Source organism: Quercus lobata, chromosome 4 (assembly GCF_001633185.2).
Source record: "Quercus lobata isolate SW786 chromosome 4, ValleyOak3.0 Primary Assembly, whole genome shotgun sequence".
NCBI classification, from domain to species: Eukaryota; Viridiplantae; Streptophyta; class Magnoliopsida; order Fagales; family Fagaceae; genus Quercus; species Quercus lobata.
Window position 1 is genome coordinate 12259037 of NC_044907.1, and position 22535 is coordinate 12281571.

General features: G+C 32.2%; 1 protein-coding gene across 4 annotated transcripts; it reads right to left on the reverse strand.

The window, feature by feature from the left end:
- Positions 1-14155: 14155 nt before the first annotated feature.
- Positions 14156-17077, reverse strand: LOC115987784 (protein TIC 20-II, chloroplastic-like). Of its 4 annotated transcripts, none has more exons than XM_031111384.1 (4): positions 16824-17077; positions 15866-15899; positions 15662-15745; positions 14156-15118 (listed from the first exon to the last, which is right to left on the reverse strand). In XM_031111384.1, the coding sequence occupies exon 4, from the start codon at positions 14905-14907 to the stop codon at positions 14296-14298; it is 612 nt and encodes a 203-aa protein (XP_030967244.1). In that variant the 5' UTR covers positions 14908-15118; positions 15662-15745; positions 15866-15899; positions 16824-17077; the 3' UTR covers positions 14156-14295. The 4 variants fall into 4 exon arrangements, with proteins under 4 accessions (XP_030967244.1, XP_030967243.1, XP_030967245.1 ...); XM_031111383.1 differs by having other exon boundaries at positions 15662-15759; XM_031111385.1 differs by having other exon boundaries at positions 15662-15766.
- Between the last annotated feature and the right edge of the window lie 5458 nt (positions 17078-22535).

The following is a 22535-nucleotide window of genomic DNA, read 5'->3' on the forward strand; positions in this document are numbered from 1 at the left end:
GGCAACCACAACTGCCGCATTAAATGCAGGGAAGCTACTTTTCCAGCCGCATTAATGTGGAGAGGACAGGAGAACAGTATTATCTTGGCCAGTGCAACTCACAGAAAAGGAGGATGATGTCCTATGGGACAGGCACTCAAGTGGAGGCCTAGATGATCAACAAGTGTAGGGCCATTATCATTCGAAGGATGCTATATAAGAGAAGAAAACCCCCATGATCAGGGGATCGGAAGCCAGAGAGCAAAAAGTAAGGAAAAGGGAGAGAAAAAGATAGAAGTTCTATAAGAAAAGTTCAAGTCGTTGTTTCATGAACTGCTATCCCAGGAAGCTTAATAAAACGTTCCCACGTTTACATGGTTGCATGGCTTACTGACAATTACGTGCACTCTGTCTTGACCTAGTTCTTCGACCCACTCTCTACAAATTCATTGTTGAGGGTCTTTTGGGGCCAGAGTAGCCTGCGCACTGGGCCTGGGCTCCAAAATCCGCCCTTACAACTGCTAATCTCATAGTTCGAACTCTTTTTCCGGTCCCTAAACTCCAAGCACTTTATGCATGAGAAGGTGCCAATTCAACTATAAGGAAAATTAGTTACCATCATATCAAATGATTCTAGCATGTAAAATGATTCTATTTGCCAACAAAAAAGTCCCAACTTAATTAGTGAATTGTTACGAATCTGGATGACTGTTCAAATCCAAATATTTCCCATTATTATAGTAAGCTTTTTCTATGCTTTATCTTCTTTTTATTAATTTAGTGCATAATTTTACTGAAAAGCTGTTAAGGAAAAAAAAGAAAAAAAAATCGGCGGTACTTTTGGGGTTGCAAAGTAAAAAGAGATGAACTGTGCAGCATTACAAACATAATCTACATCTGCAACATTTTTCACTTGCAGACAATTTTTGAATGATGTTTTGCTTAGGAAGTAATTAATCTATGGGTTAATATTTTCTTCATGAATTACATGCAAAAAAAAAAAACATATATAAGGTTTTTACCTTTTGTTATAGTTGAATCCAATTGCATACATTTTCCAATTATTTGTTTAGAAGAATAATTGTTAGACTTTGCATTAAAAAAAAAAAAGTTCACCTACCTTTTATATATAATTGTCACATTTTTTTTCATTTGGAAATTAACCATTCATTATAAACACTAAACTCTGGCCTCGTGAAAGTGCCTTCACTGTTTTGCATTAATTAGGCTCTTTTTTAGTTACACCTTCCTACTCATATGACTTTAATTAACAAATGCTAGGAGAGCTTTTCACTTAAAGTTTGGTTTAATTCTCCTCTAAGAAAGTTCATTACGTATGTATCTCATTCTTTTTATTAGTGTCTTGTATGGTGATTAATTGTTTCATTTGAAAAGGAAATTCTGGCATGCCTAAATGATACTCATACTTAGATAGCTATTAATTGAAATATATGCTTTACTACAAAATTGGGAATCTGGTGCTTTCTGTTAGTTTAGTTATCATGAAATTTGATTACCATGGACACACGTAACCATTGTGCAGGACTATCAACATTTTCCAAAAATGGTTGTAATCAAGTCCTAACATATTTCAACTTGAATCTATCATGTGCTTCCCATTGGATGTGATGTGTTCTTAATTACAAGAGTCCAATTAATTTCAGAGCACATGTTAAGCATGATTTGTGACATTTTTTTGTTTTGTTTTTTTTTTATTTTTGAGAGTTGTTCAATGCTTAGGTACCAGGGACTCTTGGTGTATGGAATGGTGATTGAAAAATTAAATTAGAAAGATATTTGGAGTTGGGTAATCATTATCATACATTGATTATTGCGTGCTTATTGTACACACCCTACTACGTGGGTTAAATTTGTGTTTTGAAAACATGATTTAAGTTAAAACCATGAAATTAGTATCACAATTTTAATTGAAATCGTGTTTTCAAAATAAAATTTTATAAAGAGTTTGTATGGACTGTGTGACAAAATTAGCCTTTAAAGTTCAAAATTGATAAAGATATTGATGAAGCTTAATTTAGTTTCATAGTTCAGATTAATATATATTTTTTCTTAATTAAATAATCATACACTTTTAGGTTTATAACATGCATTAATCCCAATGATCATGAGGACCTCAAGAAAAAAAATATATTAATCCAAACTATGAAACTGATTCAATGTTTCAAATTGAGAGAATCTTTTATAGGCTCCTAGCTCATTCGACTTTATGGTTTTGGTGTTTTCTTGTTCAAACAAAAAAGGTGAAAAATGCGAGCAAAAAGCATGGATAACCTTTCAAAGAAGATAGATACCTTCAATTGATAAAGAAAGAACAAGGAATGAACCATTCGATCATCAATTTAGGATCAAGGCTAAGAAAAAAAAATGTCGACACAAAGGTTATCTTTTTCAGCCCATGTGCTTATCATTCATTTTTCTTCTGCTACCACAGCGACAACTTCGTCAAGTCTGATAACTTTTCGAATCTAGACCTTAGTGCAGCTTCATTTCTAGTCCATATCATGAAAAGAAAGTAACATTATACAGTCAACACCTACGTACATTTGCCAAGATGACAAAAAATATGTCGAAATGATCAAAGTAATATGACTAAACTGACAGAACAGTTGTTACAAAGGGCGTAGTGCTAGTATATTATTGATTAGTTCGTGATGAACAATTTATACTTGCTATTAATGACATATTTTTTAGTGGCAGAGCTAGAAGTTTTTATGGGGGAGGGGTTCAAGGATAAGCTGATTAAATATAACAAAAAAAAAATATTTAAGTAAGATGATTCATTATGTTAGTATATCAGATATAGTTAATTATACATCAAAATAATATTCCCATGACTCAAAACATAAAGTCATTCATAAAAGCTTTAACTTAATAAAGTTTTCTTTTTGCTCTTTCATAGTAATATAATAATTTATAATTGGTTATGTATTAATATTTTTAAAAACATTTGCACATCCAACTCTAAAAATCACTCATATTAGTTCACATAAACTTGTGTAAATTTAGATTGTTGTTACAATAACAATGCAAATACTATTCACATGAATTCTAGTTTTTAATACTTCTTTACTCATTCACACACAAAGATGATTTGAAAGAGCAATAAAAAATAATTTGATTCAAAAAAATATTTTAATAAGATGTAGTATAAAATAAATAATCTAATGTCGATGTTTTTAAAATATAGTTATGTAAAATAGAAAAAATATATTCTTATATTAAAATAGACAAAAACATTTGCACAAAGTTGATGACTTTCCCATCATTTACTTTTATCTTGAAATATTAAATTTTATAAGCTAAATATATAGCCAACTTTAAGAAGTTGTGAAATGTAATTTATGCCTAATATGCTTAATGTTATTCAAATACCTTAAATTAATCATGAATTTTTGTTAAATATTTAAAAGATTGTACAATTAGCATCTACTTTGTCAAAAGTCTTGTAGTCCAACTAGCACCACATAATGTTTCTAATGAAAACATTCGAGATCCAATCCTTCATTTCTAATTGTAACTATTGAATTATCCAAATAAAAATAAAAACATTTACTTTCTAATTTTAGTAAATTAAGATATACTAGTATGAATATAAGGGAGAATTTAAAAAGCCAAGGAGGCCATGGCAGCCCCCTACCCCTTCCTCTGTCATTTTTAAGGAATTAGATCGTGTGTAACAATTAACAGTACATGCAATTACCGTGTGTTTGTGAGATGTAAAAGTTAGAAATTAAAAGTGAAAAGATAAAATGAAAAATAACTAAAAATTGAAAAATTATTTGATTTAAGGACTCTTTGATTTACTGTTGCATGGTGCAATAGTCCTAACTATTACACCAGATTCAAATCCCATTTTTAATAGTAATAGTAATAAAGTGAAAGATAAGGTGTTATTATCACTAAAAAAAAAAAATTAGATTCTCTGTCTCTACTTTCTTTTACTTCTTTTGGGTACAACTAAGGAAAATTCACTTGAGCACTAGCGGTAAAGAAAGAACACATATAAGAAAGACCATTAATCAATGATGCTTTTTGGGGGGCTTAGTTATGAAGCTAGCTTAAGTATCATGCAATGACTGGCTGTAAGGACTCCAAATGTTTCATTGTTGCTTTTGATAGGTAAGCTAGCTATAAGCTATATATACAGATCGAGACAGTGCGATAGCAACCCTAGTGGAATGCTGCATCATTAGAGTGGTTCTCTCTCAACAGAGACTGATGAATCAAATATAGATTTCTGCATTTTGAAAAGTCTAATCGACATGAAAATCTAGAAGCAAGGTCATACACAAAATTTGATGACTTGAAGTTTTTCCCATTGATATATATGTTTTTTTTTTTTGGTCATTAAATTTGTTGCATGGATTCGCAGCTCATGCATGACGCAAGAACTTAGAATTTAGAGTTCCAATTGACTCGACTCACTTGTGCTGACCACAAGAGCAATAAGACACAAAAAAGCCAAGCAAACTCATGGAAAATGGGGCCCACTTTACACTTACATATAGTTCAAAGTTTGACTGTCATTTTCTACTCCACAAAGAGGGCAAGTCATTTTCTAAATGATATAATAACAAACGAGCGATTCCCACAAGCTTCAACTTGAAAATTATCTCAAACTATGAACAATATCTAGTGTGAGAATGTTCTTAAATTGTTCTTTTCAACGTGTCAATTTGTTGAATGACTTCCTAAAGCTTAAGGTACATCCTCCCTCTCAACAAGACTCCATTGACCCATCATATGTGTTTTTTTCAAGTCAATTTTTGTGGTTTTTATGTTTTATTTGTCGGCTGCGAATGGATGCTTCGTCAGGAAAACCATGTGCTGCAATTGGATTCGTTAGGTCTAAGTCCAATGACCAATCTTGGAAGTGAGCTATAGGGCAATCTTGAAAGTTACATATGCATTGGTAGCTAGACATCTCCACCTTTACGTAAGGAAAGTGCGGTACAGTCTAGTCTAGAATATGGGGCTTTAGATTTTTTTTCCATAATGCATTATTTGAACCCTAACAATGAAAGAGACAACTCTCCCTAATAACTTTATTCACTTGTATAAGTTTTGTAGAGAAACATGTGTTCAATCTTCTAACTATTACTTAAGATCCTAGGGAAATCTTTTATTTTTTATTTGGATACTAAAGCTAATTAATCTGATTGATGCCAATATTATGTTATGTCTTATTTAAAAATGTCCTATGCTTTGTAGATTAGATTATTTAGCTATGAATGACGGCCCAAAATTGCTCTACAGCTTAATTTGCCTTTTGAATTACATGACTTCACGACATTGTATTCTTCAATCTTCTCTCTTGTGGCATGTTAGAGAGAGAGAGAGAGAGAGGTTGCGGAAGCCCATTCATAAAATGTGTCAATTTTTCAATATCCAGTCAAAAGATTCCTTATCCAAAAAGAATGTGTCACAAATCAGAAGAATTGGTTCGGTTTGGTTTTGAATCAAATCTGAAATGATCTAGCTATTGTTCTATGTGTATTTTGTTTGAAGCCAAGTTGGAATTACATTTGGTTTTGTCAAATATGTAGTTTGAAAAAAAGTATAGAATTTAAATTTGTACCGACACAAAAACTTATATATATATATATATATAATACCAAGTATACTGTCCATGGTTGGTTGTTGATTCTAAACCTTAAGAAACATCCTTTTAATTAGCTTAAATATCAAATTAAATGTAAATGTAAACATCCTAAGGAAACAAGTTCATCAGTGATTTTTCTTTCTATATCATTTTTTTTCTTCTAATTTCTATTTTTAAATGTGTCAGCTAAAGTTTTGAATCTTCTATCCCCCATTGTTCCTTCTTATCCGGCGTTCCTTCACGATAGTGCCTCCCTCTAACAACGTTTTTTTTATCCACTTAAGCATCATTCCTCTTAGATGTCGACATTCTAAGTATCTATTCAGATTTTTTTAGCACAACACTTGAAAAATCTAAAGCCAATTTGCAAAATGGTGCAAACAATTAGCCCAAAAAGATGTCACACATGCCCTCAACATATGTGAGGATATCATATGCAAATTTCTTTTGGCAAACATTGCTCCTAGTTTTGCCATTCTCTAGTTACCGTATGTTCGCCAATCACTACTACAACTAAAATTTGTTCACTTTTTTCATCCTCGAGCAACCATGCCTCTACCAAAGTTCCTTAGGACACCAATGATGCCATCATTTAGTCTTAGTATGCAATCACTCTCTAGTCATTGGTGTTGCCATTCTTCAATCCTAGTAGCTGTTTTTTGGCCTTCATTGTCATAGACCAGCCATTGTTGCCAACGTTTGTGCATTTTTTATTCCATGATGTACTATTTTACACATGATATAATTCTTTTCATTAAGAGGCTTTCATTCCAGGCTTGACTTGTTAAGCCTCTACAATGGGTTTGAGGAGAGGTTTTAGAATATATTAGAATCTTATTGTAAATATGCATATCATGGTTTCGTAGAAAGCTATGGATTACTATGGGAAAAATAAGTATTTGCCTCTAACGTTCCGTTTGTTTCAAAATAAAATATTTTTAAGAAAATATTTTACACATTTTGCCATATTTGTTTTGTTGTAAAATCTAGTCAACTGTAAAATATTTTCTGGTTAAATTGTAAAATTAAGATAAGAAGAAGTAAAATATTTTACGCTTAGAATTTTGATAAAACATTTTACATTTTACAATGTCTTACGCATAAAGATTACATTCACAGACCAACCACTCCCAACTCTAGCCCAAGCCAGATAGGGAGAGCACCCACCCACATGCAGCACAACCTGCAAAGCCACCCCACTCTTCTTAGAGATGGAAGTAATTACCTGCATGTACGGCGGCTGCTCATGACTTTCATGGAGCAATTGTATTGCTGTTTTGTTGTTTGACGCTAATTAATCTAGGTTTTTTTTCTTTTTCTTTTTCTTTTTTTTTTTTCCTAAGCCCTGTAGATTTGGGTTTGTTTTGTACAAATCTCCACTGCTAAACCCTGTCACACAAAAATTTTATAGACCTCGACCGGTGTCCTTGCAAATTTGGCTTTTTTTTCTTTGTTTGTTTGCAAATCTGTGTTTATGGCTTTTTGCAGATCTGATTTTTTTTTGGCAAATTGTGTCTTCTTTTTTTTAGCTAATTTGAGTTTGGGTGGTTTGATTCATGGCTGTGTTTCTAACGGAAGTTAGTTTTTTTTTTTTTTTTTTTGAAGCAAACACTTGTAAATGAATTTTCAAATATGCAACCAAACACCATAAAATGAAAATATTTTCGGTAAAATATTTTCAAAATAAACAGAGCCTAATTTACAAACTATACAGCAAAATGTCCATATTTTGAAACTATTTAACAAAATGCCCCTGTTTTTTATACTCGATTTTAACAAAATCAAGTTCTGTGTAAAACTTGATATCTTCAAAATCGAGTTCTATGTATATTTTTAAGTGGAACTCGACATTAGTTCCACTTAAATTTTTAAAAAAATTTAAGTGACAAAATATACATAGAATTCGAAATTGCTAATGTCGAGTTTCATTTATAACTCAATTTTGTTAAAATCGAGTTTCAAAAACACAGGTATTTTGCTAAATAGTTTCAAAGTAGAGGCATTTTGCTATATAGTTTGTAAATTATGGACAAATGCTCATTTTTCCTTGATTACTATAAATTTGTATTACCATGGACTGACTATAACATGATTAATGGGTAACCAAACTTTAGCTTAATGTACTACTATGTATACCCTACGTGCCCTTGGTTTTTTAAAGATATAATTTATATGATGTAATTGTTATGGGCTTTCTATTATGAATGCAGTTCGTAAGGTCACTGTGTTAATATTGTATTTCCGCTTTGTCTCTTTACGTCCTTTTATTTTTCTTCTTTATATTTTAACAATTTGAAATTATTTTGTTTAATAGGAAGATGATGGAAAAAAATATAATTAAGATGAAATGGTTATTATCATTATAATATCTTATTGAATGAAAGGATATATTAATTATAGAACTTATTCCGTCTAACTTGTAGAATATATAACCACTCTCAATAGGCTTGCTTGCTTGGCTAACATATTAACCCATATCACTATATTTCTTCACATGACGTATCGTATGTTGTTTGAACTCTCTTTTGATATACATTACATCTTCTACGTACTAAGATCCTCACCCCCCCCCCCCCCCAAAAAATTTAAAAAAAGAAAAAGAAAAAAAGAGGATAAAAACAGTGCTCTTTGTGTTGGTAAAAAGTACACCAATCACAGAAATGAGTTTCCTTGCAATTGCAAAGAAATGACCTAAACCTTCTGCTAATTGATTACCCTTCTTTTACTATCACATTTGAAATTCTAATTCTATCTAACCAAACATTCATTATCATATAGCTTTCACTTTCTTCCTAGCTATAATTGTTTAAGCTCTCCTTTACAATCTCGCAGGATACTTTATTATTTCTTACATAAAGATTGTCGTTAGAGATTGTCCCATTCACACTCACTTTTAAAAACCACTGCAGATGAAGCTTTTTCATTTTTTAACTAGCTCTGTTCTACTTTATTGGTTTTGACATTCCCATCTCTTGACACAGCTTGATAAGCTTCAAGATTATAATGGGTGCTTATTTTATTTTATTTTATTTTATATATGTATGAATCAGCTAGGGTACCCCACGTACGATCCCAACTTTAACATGTTTTTGTCTTGGGCAGGCGGATTGAGACCTCTTCTTTCTTTTTCACTTTGTGTGTGTGTGTGTGTTCGATCTGTTCTTGTGGTTTGTGTGTGTCTGCGTGCATTGACGCGTGGGCTTCTGCGTGCATGCATGTGCATGTATTCGGGTGTGCAAGTGTGTATGATTGAGTGGAACCAATAATTATCTCTTTTTTTTTTCCCTTTTAGATGGGAAAAAATATGCATATATATTCACTGTTTTCAAACCACTTAAATTTAATTATGCAGTAACATACTATGGCGAAGCTAGAATTTCAAATAACGGGGCAAAATTAAAGACCAAATTGAAAACAACGTTAATTAAACAATTAACTACTTAAACTCAATTACGTATGGCACATTGTGGCAATTAAAATCAGAATTTTAAATAGCAGGACAAAATTGAAAACAACATTAATTCAACAATTATTAATGGAAACTATAATAAAAATAAATAATCAGTTATAAAATCATGTAATCATCATAAAAAATGTAATTTAAATCTAAACTATTATATATTGTTTATACATGGGTTAATTTACTTAGTTGCCTTCAACAATTTTTCATATTTTAAAAACGGTTTCATGATTTATTTTTTTCCAATAATTTTGTATATATCTTTCTTAATGCATGTGACCAAGTAATTATTCTTTTATTGATCTTCCATTCCGTTGAGTCCATTGAGTTTAGAAATTTTCAATATGATGAAAGAGCCCTTTCATAAGTATCTACTGCAATTGATTGCTTTTGCTTTTTTTAAAAAAAAGGTAAAATTCAACTTTATTTTTATACTCTTCTAATTATTTAAAGTTTTAATTTTATATGAAAATTGTAAAGTATAAAAATGTGAAATAATCAAAATATCAAACAGAAAAGGATTAGTGAAAAGATGGAGGAATTATGGATTACTAAACAATCATATGTTTCTTTAGGTATTTTCGAGCCTCTACGTTGAGTTTAAGAAGAGATGTTAAAATAAATTAGAATATTATTGTAAATACGCATATCATGGTTTTGTATAAATTCCATGAATTACTATGAATTTATATTACCATGGACTAACATGGTTTTAGAGTTACCACGCATTTAATTAGCTAAGTGTACTCCTATATGTACTACACTTAGTTTTTGTAACATATAATTTATATGATATAATTGCTTTTTGTAAGGTCAAACAATGTTAATCTTGTATTTCCACTTTCTCTCTTTAGGTCCTTTTATTTTCTTCTTTTTATTTTATCAATTTGAAATTATTTTTTTTTAATAGGAAGATGATGAAAAAATATATAATTAACATGGATTGGTTATTAAATTATTATAATATCTTATTGAATGAATGGGTATATTAATTATAGAACTAATTATTCCGTCTAGCTTGCACAATATTTAGCCACTCTCAAATTACATTCCGTCTAGCTTGCACATATTAGCAAATATTACTATATTTCTTCACATGAAGTATCATGTGTTGTTTGAACTCTCTTTTGATATAGATTACATCTTCTACGTACTAAGATCCAAAAAAAGGATAAAATTAAAACAGTGCTCTTTGTGTTGGTAAAAAGTACACCCATCACAGACAATGAGTTTCCTTGCTATTGCTAAGAAATGACCTAAACCTTTTGCTAATTGATTACCCTTCTTTTACTATCATAGATAAATTTCCAATTCTATCTAACCAAACACTCATTATCATATAGCTTTCACTTTCTTCGTAGCAATAATTGTTATAAGATCTCCTTTACAATTCGCAGGATACTTTACTATTCTTACATAAAGAATGACTTGATTAGGGTTGATAGAAGCACCCTAAGTGATGTGCTTGCAAGCTTGAATCAACTAGAAGTTTGGACACAGATGAGGAAGAGACTATCTTTCAACCAAAAGGATGGATGAAGATCAATCTAGTACTCAACCTTTCTACACTTCTAGCCTTGAACTCTAGGTTTAAGTATTTCGAGGGGATTTTGGCAGAGTTTCTTTAGGGTGAAAATTTTTGACCTTTTGGATATTGAAAATGGTGGTAATTATAGGGGAAATGGGTGTCTAGGGTTTGATGAGATGTTTGGGCAACTAATTGATTAGGTTGGTTGCCCTAGAATCTCATCAAAATAAAAAAGGAGTGATTTAAAGCTTTTTGTCTAGAGAGTGCGTACACATCATATACCGGTCATATGCACTCTTTGTTAGCCTTGGCCAAATTAGGTCAAAATGGTTTTTTTGGGCTTTGGGCTTCTTTCCTGCTTCACAGTTGGCCTTGGCCTTTGACTGTATTGGATCACTCATAGGGTTTTCATTCTCATTGGGCTCCACACACGATGTTAATCATTTTGGTAGAGATTTGATTTCTTGTCATTAGGACCAATTAGGACCAGGAGATTTGGATATAGGTTGGAATGAAATGGGGTGTCTACAGTAACAAAAAGTACCAAAACTAGATAAGAAAACCAATGGAAAAAAAAAAAAAGAACTCATTTGAATGTTCCAAAGGAAGGCGTTTTGGTCCAGCAAATAGCCCCTTTTGTGTTCAATTTTTCTCTCAAGTTTTTTCCCCGATTTGGGGAGAAAACATACGTAACCCAACAGTTTTGCCTTCTCTCATCTCTCCAACTAAACATCTACAAAAACTATCTTCTCTCCAATTTTCTCTCTCCCTTTTCCATCCCCCTAAAATTACCCCCACTAAACGAACCCTTACAAGCTTTCATTTCTCCTTTCTCCGTATCTTACTCCTCATCTCCACTTTAGCCTTCTTTTGTTTTAAGAACACTCTCACATTCTTATTGTATTCTCTCATCTTTGGTGCAAAATTCAAACTAAAAGATTGGTGAGATAAAATTGAAGACATTAAAGGTAATCAACCTTAAAAAATATTCAAGGATCACATTTTATCTTTAGCACACTCCCTTTCAGTCTTTGTGCAAACAAGATATAATTATTGTGATTTTTTTGGGGTTAATATTTGATTTTTTTTTTTTTTTTTTTTTTGGTGGCTAAAAATGCTTATGTTTTGAAATATAAACAAAATTGGCACCCTAGTCCACAGTTCCCTTGACCAAAACATTTGGTTCTAGTTGAAGTTGCTTTTTCACCTATTTATGATTTTCAATGATAATCAGATTGGATTGTGCCTAGTTCTCGCTTAAATTGGTTGAACCAGCTGGTTTGGTCTAATTTTTAAAACTATGATATTGGGAGAAAGCCAAATCCAACCAGTATACCAGTGAACGGCTCTAAGGTTCGACTACATTTCATGAGGTCTAAAGATATTGCCAAACATTTGAAAATTATAGTTAGAATAGTTTTAACACCATTAGAGTACTTTTAAAAAGATTTAACGCCATTAAATCCACATTTCTTTAAAAGTAAAACCAAATAGACCATTAGCTTCTTGTTTCTAACAATCCAACCAAAAATGCAATTCATTTGGAAAAAAAAAAAAAAGGGAGGGCGATGGGGAGGGGGAAAGGCATGGAGACCATCTAGATCCTAGTGGATTAATGCAATATAATTAAAGTTAAATAGTAATTATTTTATACATCTAAAACATACATTATTTCTCTCACAACGTATAGATCCCACAACTTTCTCAATAAAATCAGGTGGGTCCACTTGTGTGGTGGATGGAACAATTTTTATATGGTGGATAAGTTAGTCATCATTGATGATATAGATAGTTTAATCAATCTTTTTTCCCAACCTATTCATCAAATAACATTACCATTGGTTTACACAAATTAATCCCTCTTAAATTCCCCCCACCCCAAATTTTATTGTAGTTTTTTGGTTCAAGGAGTCAACATTCTTGAGCATTCCTATGTTTGATTACAAAAAGCATATATTTGATTACAAAAAGAGTAGTTCTAGGACCACAAATTATTCATCTTTTTTTTTTTTTTAAATAAAGAAAGGATTCTTGAGATCGAGTGTAAAGGGAAATTGAACGGTATAATTACAAACACGAGATCAATGGAATTGGTTGGTTCTCCAACCGCAAGGAGCTGGTTAAAACTTAGGTGTGATAGGTTGAATTTATGGAAGTCCAAAATCCATGAGAGATAGAAATTCAAATTCCTCTTATGGAAAATTGCATGGGATATTATTCTCACCATTGCTAATTTGCATCTTCAGATTATTTGGGCGGATTCTTCATTGTAGGCCTGGGTATGTTTTATTCGGCGTTTCCATTTGAATTCAATGCCCATCATTCTTCCAGTACCAAATGGATCAAATTGATTTATAACCCCACACAATAACTCAACTTGGATGCGAAGCAAGCCCAATATTGCTATCATGTGTGATCATATTTCTCTCACTTGAAACAAAGTTAGTTTCCATGGTAGTATTAAAAACATTTTCTCTAGTCATTTAAAAAACCTGTTTGATGGGCTGGGGTAAATTAAACTTTGATACAAGCCTACAGCCATCAATGGTCTTGTGTTGTGATATCCATTGCATGAAAAGTTAAAAGAAGAAATTTTTATAATTTTGTGAACTGATGTCATTGTTCTTTGAAAGGCTTTTATAGGGTGGATGCAAATGCAACTTTATTTGCTGTTCTTTGAGAGGTTTTACGGGTCACTGCGTTTTGACTTATTAGGCTTGGCATTATAACTCATTGAGGTTTTAAAAATTGTGATGGCTCACACTAAAGACAACATTGTTTGATTAAATGCCTCTCACAAAAACCTTATCCAAGAAATTCATAAGAAGGCACAATATTAAGATTAACCAAAACAACAACAGTCTGACAACCCAACAAAAGAAGAAGAAGATGAACAAAAATAATAATAATAATAATAAAGCGCAGACAATTACATTTAAGCATGCATATGGTTTCAAAGGTATGCAATTTTGAGTAAGTTTTACCACAAACTAACAATAAGTAAAAGTTAAAACAAAGTTTCCCTTCACTTAACCTTACTCATAACCAGTTAAAAACCAGGCAAAATTTGCCAAATAGCCGTTTTTAGAAAAAAATTTAGGAGAATAGCACACATACAAGTTATTTATTTATTTATTTATGTAGCACATTTTTTTGGAACTCGAGTTTTGGCTAGAACTCAAGTTTGAGTTGAAATTTAACAAATTTGAATTCCAAATATGTGCTACATAACTAAATAATTTTGTTCGTGTGCTATTCTCTTAAAATTTTTCTAAAATCGTCCTATAGAGCAAATTTTGCCAGTTAAACCGTATATTCAGAAAAAAGAAAAAGAAAACCAATTATACCGTATCAAAACCCCAGAAAAGAAGTTTCACTAAGAAATGCCAAGAGAAACTCACCCTCCAAAGACAGGGTACATCAAGATTTTAGCCTACTGTCCACAAACACAGGCAGCCCATTGTTTGATTCACATTGTTGTATAAAATGCCTCGTCAACAACTATTCGCACAATACAAATGTCTTACTTGTACCTTGAGCTTAAAAAACAAGTTGCAGCCTAATCCAAAACCAAAAACCCAAAAAGGGTACACAGATTTATCATTTATCAATTTAACACAACTCACAAACAGCAAAGTGTTCGACAAAATGCCACAAACAACAACTGTTTGATGAAATGCCTAAAAAAAAAGTAAAGGTGCCCACTTAGATCTGCCTACCAGCAGCATCAGCAACAAAAGGCAAGTAGGGTGTCCTCCCAAGAACACAACACCCCACACTATAAACAAAGCACAAAACAGCAAACACAAACAGCAAATTATGGAACCAAACCATGACCTTGAACCAAAACCCAGCACGAGCGGGGCTGAAAACCCGTTGAATCAAAACAGGTAGCACAAGAAGCACGTCAAGAGTGACAGCCTGCATGGAGTTGAACCTAACAAAGTGGGAAAAACTTGGGTTTCTAACAACACCCAAGTAGAGAGCAAAGAAGGCAACAAAGGAAGAGTAAGGGATGGACCTGTAGAGAGAAAGGAGGGGGAGGAGAGGGTTGAAGAGAGAGGCGAGAGGTGGGTATTGGTGGAAGAGGAAGCGGCCGTATTGGAGGGAGTTGAAGAAAGGGAGAGTGTAGGCTATGGTGGAGATCAAGCGATCTGTGGCTGGTGTTGGGTTGTAGGACATGCGAGTTATAGTGAGTTTTCGTGGGTGTGGTGGGGTGTATGTGGGTTTGATGATACGAAGGGAAGGGAGTGAGGGGGGTTTGAGGTTGAAGGTGGTGGTGGTGGGTGAGAGGCGGAGGAAAGGGATGGAAGCCATCTTTTTGAGGTTTGAGAGAGAGAGAGAGTGAAAGAGGGAAATGGGGTTTTCAGTTTTCTAGTTTTGATGTTAATTGTTTCTAGTCACTAAATGCACGGGATAGTATTAGAAAAATTATGTATAACAATAAGCATCTCTTTGCAGTGGATCACTTCTTTTTTTTGAGAAGATGCAGTGGATCACTTTAAATTTGATATGCTTCACCTAATACCTGCAAACATAAAAAATAATGAATGAACTTGGACTTAAAAAAAAAAGACTCTTTGTGAGGTTTTAATATTGGCAACAAAGTTCCATGGGAAGAAGCACTGAGAAGGGAAAAAAAAACACGACTTTGTTACTCTGATTCATTTAAAAATGAGGTATGTGCCTGGGAAAATTAAGGAAGGGAGATCATGTTTTGCTCCCAATAATAATTACACATATTAGGCAGTAAACTTCAAGCAACAGGTGACAGAGCAAAACACTTTGCATCAAGCATATGAACTTTTAATTCTACTTTAAATAACATCTAAAAAGCAATTTTTGGAGTTCCATTCAAGCAAATTTATCATAATGTACACCAACAGCCATTCATCATATATTTTTGAAGGGTGATTGTTCTGTTATGATCAATTTGGTCCCACTTATCATAAGAGCCTAGTCAAGCTATTTGCAAGGCACCTTAACTAACAGTTCATAAGCACTATTCACCACGTTATAAGCTCATGAATGTTAAACACAATTTATACATTATAAAAGAAATGAAACTCACCAGTATTTTACTTTCCACACTGAAAATCACATCTGCATCAGCCACTGCAGTTGGCTTTAAATGCTCCAATAGCCTTGATAGCCCCTGGACATCATTCCCTAATTACTTACAAAAGGGTAGAACAATTTAATTAACTCATATAGGTACATTAAAAAATAAATAAATAAAAACAAAAGAGCATGGCCATTATGATTGATAGCTCACTTGAACGTGCTCCAGTTAAATAGAGTGAAAGTCCCTGCATAGAAATTCAAGCATAACTTCAGTGTTATTTGTTGCTAATAACCCACAGCCTCCTATTCTTCTTCCTTTTTTTTTATCTCTCTCCCTAGCCTAAGGTTTATACTGGCACCTGATAATTAGGAAAGGAAAATAAAAAGGTATAGAAAACATGAAGCATTTTAAAATATAAAGGAAGCCAAAAGTCTTGTAGCTTAATTAGCACTTCCACTACCTTATAAGTTGTGGAAGCTCATCACTACTACATAAAAGAATCTCAAAGCAATGTCCTAAAACTTCCAATCTAATGCAAGTCTAGCAAATAAAAATTTCGGATGTCCTATAATACGATTTTTATCTCGTCTTCAAAATTTATCCATTAACCTTGACTAATTTCGTAACTTCAAGTTCAAACCTAAAAATACACAATTCAATCTGGTTCGAAGTGAGAAGATCCTCCCGGGGAAAATCTAATTGTTTTTAAATCAAAGACCACAATTCTAAAAAGTGTATAAGGTCAACTGCACCAAAAAAAAAAAAAAAAAGCTTTGAATGAAGTTGTAAAATATATGCCTTTTGATTTCTAATGAATAATGCCATTAGAAACTGTAAATACATCCAACCCATATACCAATAATCACTTTCTCATATGCTTTGGCACCAAAATGGGTATTAATTATAACTAATTTTCACATCACTAATACAATGCAGTTCACTAAAGAACACAAAATATATATTACATTAAGAGACAAAAACAGAAGCAACAACTCAACAACCCAGCAAATAACAACAATAAATTTATTGATTATGTTGACAACAATTTATATCTGGGTTTTGCCAAATACTATCTACCTGTACTCTACTTGATGAAACTTCGACATCTCAGTTTTCAATTTTTCTCACTATTTTTTAAACATAAATTCATAGAGAAAAGCAGAACTACCTGAAAGAACAGACCCCACTGGTAAACAAAGAAGACCGGCAAAGGTGGAAGCTTTGGAGACAGAGACTGGATGGAGAGAGAAGAAAAGCAATTGATGCGTTAGCTATGGGTTCAATAGGGTTTTTCAGTTTGGGTTTTTCTTTTACGCTAATGAGTGTTTTTTCAAGAGTGTTTAGGGGAGATGGTTTTTGGGGACTCACGTTTTTGAGAGATGAGATTTTGAGGAAGGAGAGTTTTTCTTATTATCCGGTTCTAGTTTTAGTTAATAGAAGAAGTGTCAGGTGGATAAATAATGAAAAATACTTTCTTCTTTATTCTTTTTCTTTCTTTTTTTTTTTTTTTTTGGAAAATGATAACAAGCACTTTGTTAAGGCCAGACTAAGGTGGGTCTCATTTAATAAAAAAAATTGAATAAATGAAAGAAAAAGACAAAAAATTGATCTAGAGTTTATTTTAATATTTATTTTCTCTCTATGAGGTTGATCCAATAGTTTATAAAGCTGAAAAATATTGACATAAAGCTGAAAAAAAAAGGACAAAAAACTGTAAAAAGAAAGTCAAAAGACTATTGTTAACACAATAAACTGCTATTAATGGTGTTTGCTAACGCAACCTTTTTATTTTGTTTTTTGTTTTAAATAGTACTGACATAGAAAAATGTGAGCATTTCAAACCCTACGTGATAAGCTCTAAAGAAGTTCCAAAAAAAGTGAGAAATAAAAAAGTTAGAAACTTCGATTTTATAGTATAAATAGATATATAGATTATTAGGTTCTAGTTTTACTTTTTAGAAGAAGTATTAGGTGGATAAATAGTGAAAAATAGGTTTTTTTTTTTTTAATAGTGATGATGTGGAAAAATGTGAGAGTTTCAAACCTACGTGGTAAGCTCTAAATAAGTCCAAAAAAAAAAAAAAAGTCCAACACCAATAATAATTTGTTATACCTAAAATTTTTGCTGAAGATGACATTAATTAATAATTTTTCCCAATACCTAAAAATCATAGGCAATATGAACAAATTTTTTTTAAAAAAGATTAAAGAAATTGTTAACAAACTTGGAGTAGAGGTAATTAAGTTTGTAGCTCTTTATCTAAAGTTGAAAGTAGGGTCCAGAAAATAAGTATTATAAGTTATAACTCAGCCTATTTTATAATTAAAAAAAAAAAAAAATCAATCAATAAGCACCGTTGAAGAGAAAGTGACATGAGGGTGGGAAATTACATGGTAGAAAGAAGTTTTAAATTCCAAAGATTATCCATGTAAGGACGCGATTCGTGGCGGACCGTAACAGTGTCGGGTTCGCGCGTGAAAAGGCCCCCAACAATATCATTTGTAGAGCGTGGGTTTGGAAGGCTAGGCCTTGATCGATAGGCGGTGGGTTTTTCGCGGTGTTCGTGCAAGTTTAAGTTTCCCTACACCCCTGGAGTCTTCCTCCTGGAGGTGGGCTGGGAGGCTCTGGTTTCTGGCCATTTTTCCCAACCCCTTGATCTCTGGGGTCTCTACTCTTATTTATACTATATATTTTCTTTCATCTCTACCCTACACGTGGATAGTTGATGGTTTATGCTGATACTTGTCCCATCAGCCCCCTCTAGAAGTCTTCTGGGGTGGTTGTAGGGCTACATTAATACTATGCTAGGCCTTGATCGATAGGCGGTGGGTTTTTCGCGGTGTTCGTGCAAGTTTAAGTTTCCCTACACCCCTGGAGTCTTCCTCCTGGAGGTGGGCTGGGAGGCTCTGGTTTCTGGCCATTTTTCCCAACCCCTTGATCTCTGGGGTCTCTACTCTTATTTATACTATATATTTTCTTTCATCTCTACCCTACACGTGGATAGTTGATGGTTTATGCTGATACTTGTCCCATCAGCCCCCTCTAGAAGTCTTCTGGGGTGGTTGTAGGGCTACATTAATACTATGCAGAGGTCACTTCCTCATTAATGCGGCCAGGGAGTTAGCTAGGGTGCATTCAATGTGGTGACAGTAGTTTTTCCCAAGATATTTTGGGATTCCTCTCTATCTTTTGTTCTTGCAAGGCTTATCCATATTTCTAGAACTTCATGGATCGCACCCCTAGATGGCAGGCATCCTTTACGGACCTCAGCCCTGGCTAGCCGAGGACAAATTCATCCTCGGCACAAATTCCTAGGCCATTATGTTCAATATTGTCTTCCTTATCCACTAGTACGGGTTTCCTTGGCTATACTTACCCATCCTCGGACAGCCCCTTATCCTCGGCTCGGGCCTTAAGCCCAAAACCCAATTGTATGATCTGGGCCCATGACCCCACAATCCATATTGGTAGTGTGAAATTACTAAAATGCTATTTTTAACATCACAATATACAAAAAGTATGCTATATTGGTGGTGTTATAAGTAAAAAATTTAACTCATTAGCTACCGTGCACAACTATCTATAGTTGTGCATTGTAGCTCAAATGTTAAAGCAACGTAATATATTTTACATGTGGTTGTAGTTGTGGCTATTGTTTATTGTAGTAGATATTTATTTTATATTATTTTAAGTGATTAAATACTAAAATAAAACCATTGATATTGGATGTTTTATAAAATAAGGTGGTAAAATAGATAAAATAGCTTTAAGTATTGCCAAAAGCTATAAATTTTTAGCGCACGTCCAATCCTTTTTTTCCTTTCTCCACAGTTTTTTTTTTTTTTTGAAATTATCTCGGCTTTATCTCTTTGTATTTTTTTTTTTTTTTACTCTTATCTTGAACTGTTCTCATCCACTCATTTAAATTATTTTTACTTTTCCAATCCTACTTAGTTATACCTACACGTTCAGATCTCTTCTTCATTTTCATCCTCACAAATCTCTTCCTCTCCCTCCTTCTCAGCCTCTTCATTCTCTTCCTCACAAATATTTTTTTGATAATTTCAACATGTAGCGTTTATTCATGATAATAAATCTTTATCATCAGACCAAGACATCAATCAGTTTTTGGTGTAGGCGGAAATTGAACATCAAATCTCTTATTCTACTATCAAAGACTTTACCGGTTGAGTTAAGTGAAACCCATGTCTTCCTCACAAATCAGTCTCAGTTACAGAAACAATAAAAATGCAAAAATATTTTATTGTATATCATTTTTTGATTTAACGTAGACTTCATGCACATTAAACACATAATACAAATTAATTGACTAATTTTGTCTCGTGCAAAATCAATTAAATTCATAAAATTGCCTTTAGAAAATTAATTCTTATATTTTTATTACTAAATCTTCCGACTAAAAGTATCATTCATATGTGTTTTAGTTGAATCATAATATAAGATTGTTATCCTAGTTTCTCTGTTTATCTGATTAAATCATTAAGTTGTAGTGGGCCGTAGCACCATAAAGCAGTAATCACAAAAGTACTAGGCATGAAGCCCTTTTTTTATAGCAACAAGACGACAATCCAACTTTAGACCATATAAAGAAAATAAAGGGCCCAAATCCTCAAGAGGCAAGAGCCTTGCGCAATATTGGCCGTATGTTTGGGGTAATTCTGCCTTATGCTTCTTCTTTTCCAAATCTTCATAAGAAAAAATATTATTTTGGTGCCAACGGAGATGGCTTAGTTGATAAGGCTTAGACACTTCGTCTAACTCACTTAAATTCGAGTTCCTCTACTAGCAATCCCTCGTTGGTGGACATCCTTAAGGGTTGGCTTGCGGGTATAAACTTGAGCGCTCTGTCCGGGAGCTGGTGTAGCTTATCTAACCCCCATTTTTCGGTAGCAAAAAAAAAAAAATATATATTTTGGTCCCTAAATTTGGGATTGGTGTTAATTTGATCTATGCATTTTGGTAGTAATCAATTTGACCCAACCGTTATTTTCAAATTATAATTAATTTGGATCATATTATTTTTAATTTGCAGTCATTTTAGGTTCAAATTTGGGTTTCTTTTAATTGCTAAGTTAATCTGTGTTTACTAGAGTTAGAAATTGGTAAATTTGATTTGTATTTTTTTTGTTTATTTACTAAGAAAGAGTAAGAAAATGTGAGAAAATTTGTGATTTGACAATAGCGACCAAATTAGCTGTAAATTAAAAATAATAGGAATCAAATTGACAACTATTAAAATTCAAAAAAATATATATTTTGCCCTTCTTAAGAAGATCAAAATCCTAAAAGGAAAAAAAAAATCCATTTATTCTCCACTACTAATTTTTTTTAAAAAAAAAAAAAAAAAGGGATTTCTAACTTTCTAAGGTATCCGGTAGAGTCCGGTCCTAATTTTTAAAAATTCAATTTTTGGTCCCAGACTGAACAATAATTATATATAATTTTTAATATCTTTTTTTAAAAAAAAAAAAGAAGAAGAAGAAGTTAAGAAATCTTTCTAACTCTCTTATTTTGTCTTGGCCAGGCTGTTTAAGAAATCTTCTTTCTTTTTTACTATTTGTGTGTGTTCTGTTTGTGTAGTTTGTGTGTATTCAAGTGTGCAAGTGAGTGTAAACACGAGCGTGTGGGGAATAATGCTCATCAATCATATTTCAAATGTTTTATTCTATATTCATCAATTATAATTTGTTACGTATTTTTTTCTTTTTTAATAAAATAATTAAAGTTTTTTTAATAAAAAAAATAGACACATGACATTACATTGAATAAGGATTAATAAAGTGAAATAGAAAATTTGTATTCATGTATAATAATGTGAAATACAACATTTATCGCACAAATGAAGGACATTATTTCTGTGGGTGATTTTTGCTCAAGAAGCATTATTAGGCATAGCAGATGGGTTTAGGCCCAAAATTGAGAATTAGGCTTTGTACGCTTATATTGCTATTACATTTTTCCTCACTATAGTTATAATTTATTCCTATACTGATTTTTTTTTTTTTTTTTTTTTTTTTTGAGAATGAAGACTATTCCTATACTGAATTGAAAAGCAGAATGAAAGAACCTATATAATTAGGCTTCAATTGGCTTCAACGGTTCAAACTTTTATTTAGTCCTTAAATTATATGTAATTAAAACATAAACTATTATCATTGAAATTGCCCAATAAAATAGATTCAGAAAAGAAAATTTATCTTATGATATGTGACAAAAATACTAAGTTTTTATTGAAGCTAATAATTATTTAAATAGTTTAAAATAAACAATAGAACTTATTTCATTTTATTTTATATTAAATATTGTGGTAATAAAATTTTTAATTAAAGTATTTTCTTTTTGAGAATCAATTTCTAATTAAAGTTAAATCTTAAACATATTGAGTATTGTATGACATGTAACACTTACTTTGAGTCATGATATAACATGGCCAAATAAAAAGTCATGTTTGACTATTAAAATAATTTAAAATAAATAATAAAAATTCTTTTGGAACGTTTTGACAACAAAATTTTAATTAGAGTAGTATTTTAAACTTTGTGAAAGTTTAATAATAGAATTTTAGCTAGAGCAAACTATTTTGAAAATTTTAATATACTATGGTGAGTCACATACCAAAAACAAGATTTTTTTTTTTTTTTTAATAATTTGATATTAGTTACAATGAAGGAGGGGAGATTTGAACCATAAACGTTATTAATACATTAGAAGGTATCAACCAATTAAAGTACAAGGCTATTGACACAAAAGCATGATGTACAATAATCTTAAGTGAATAAAGTAAAATGATACAAGAATTGTCCGTATGACATATGGAGACAACATTTACTTGTCCCAATCAAAGTGGACACTACATTT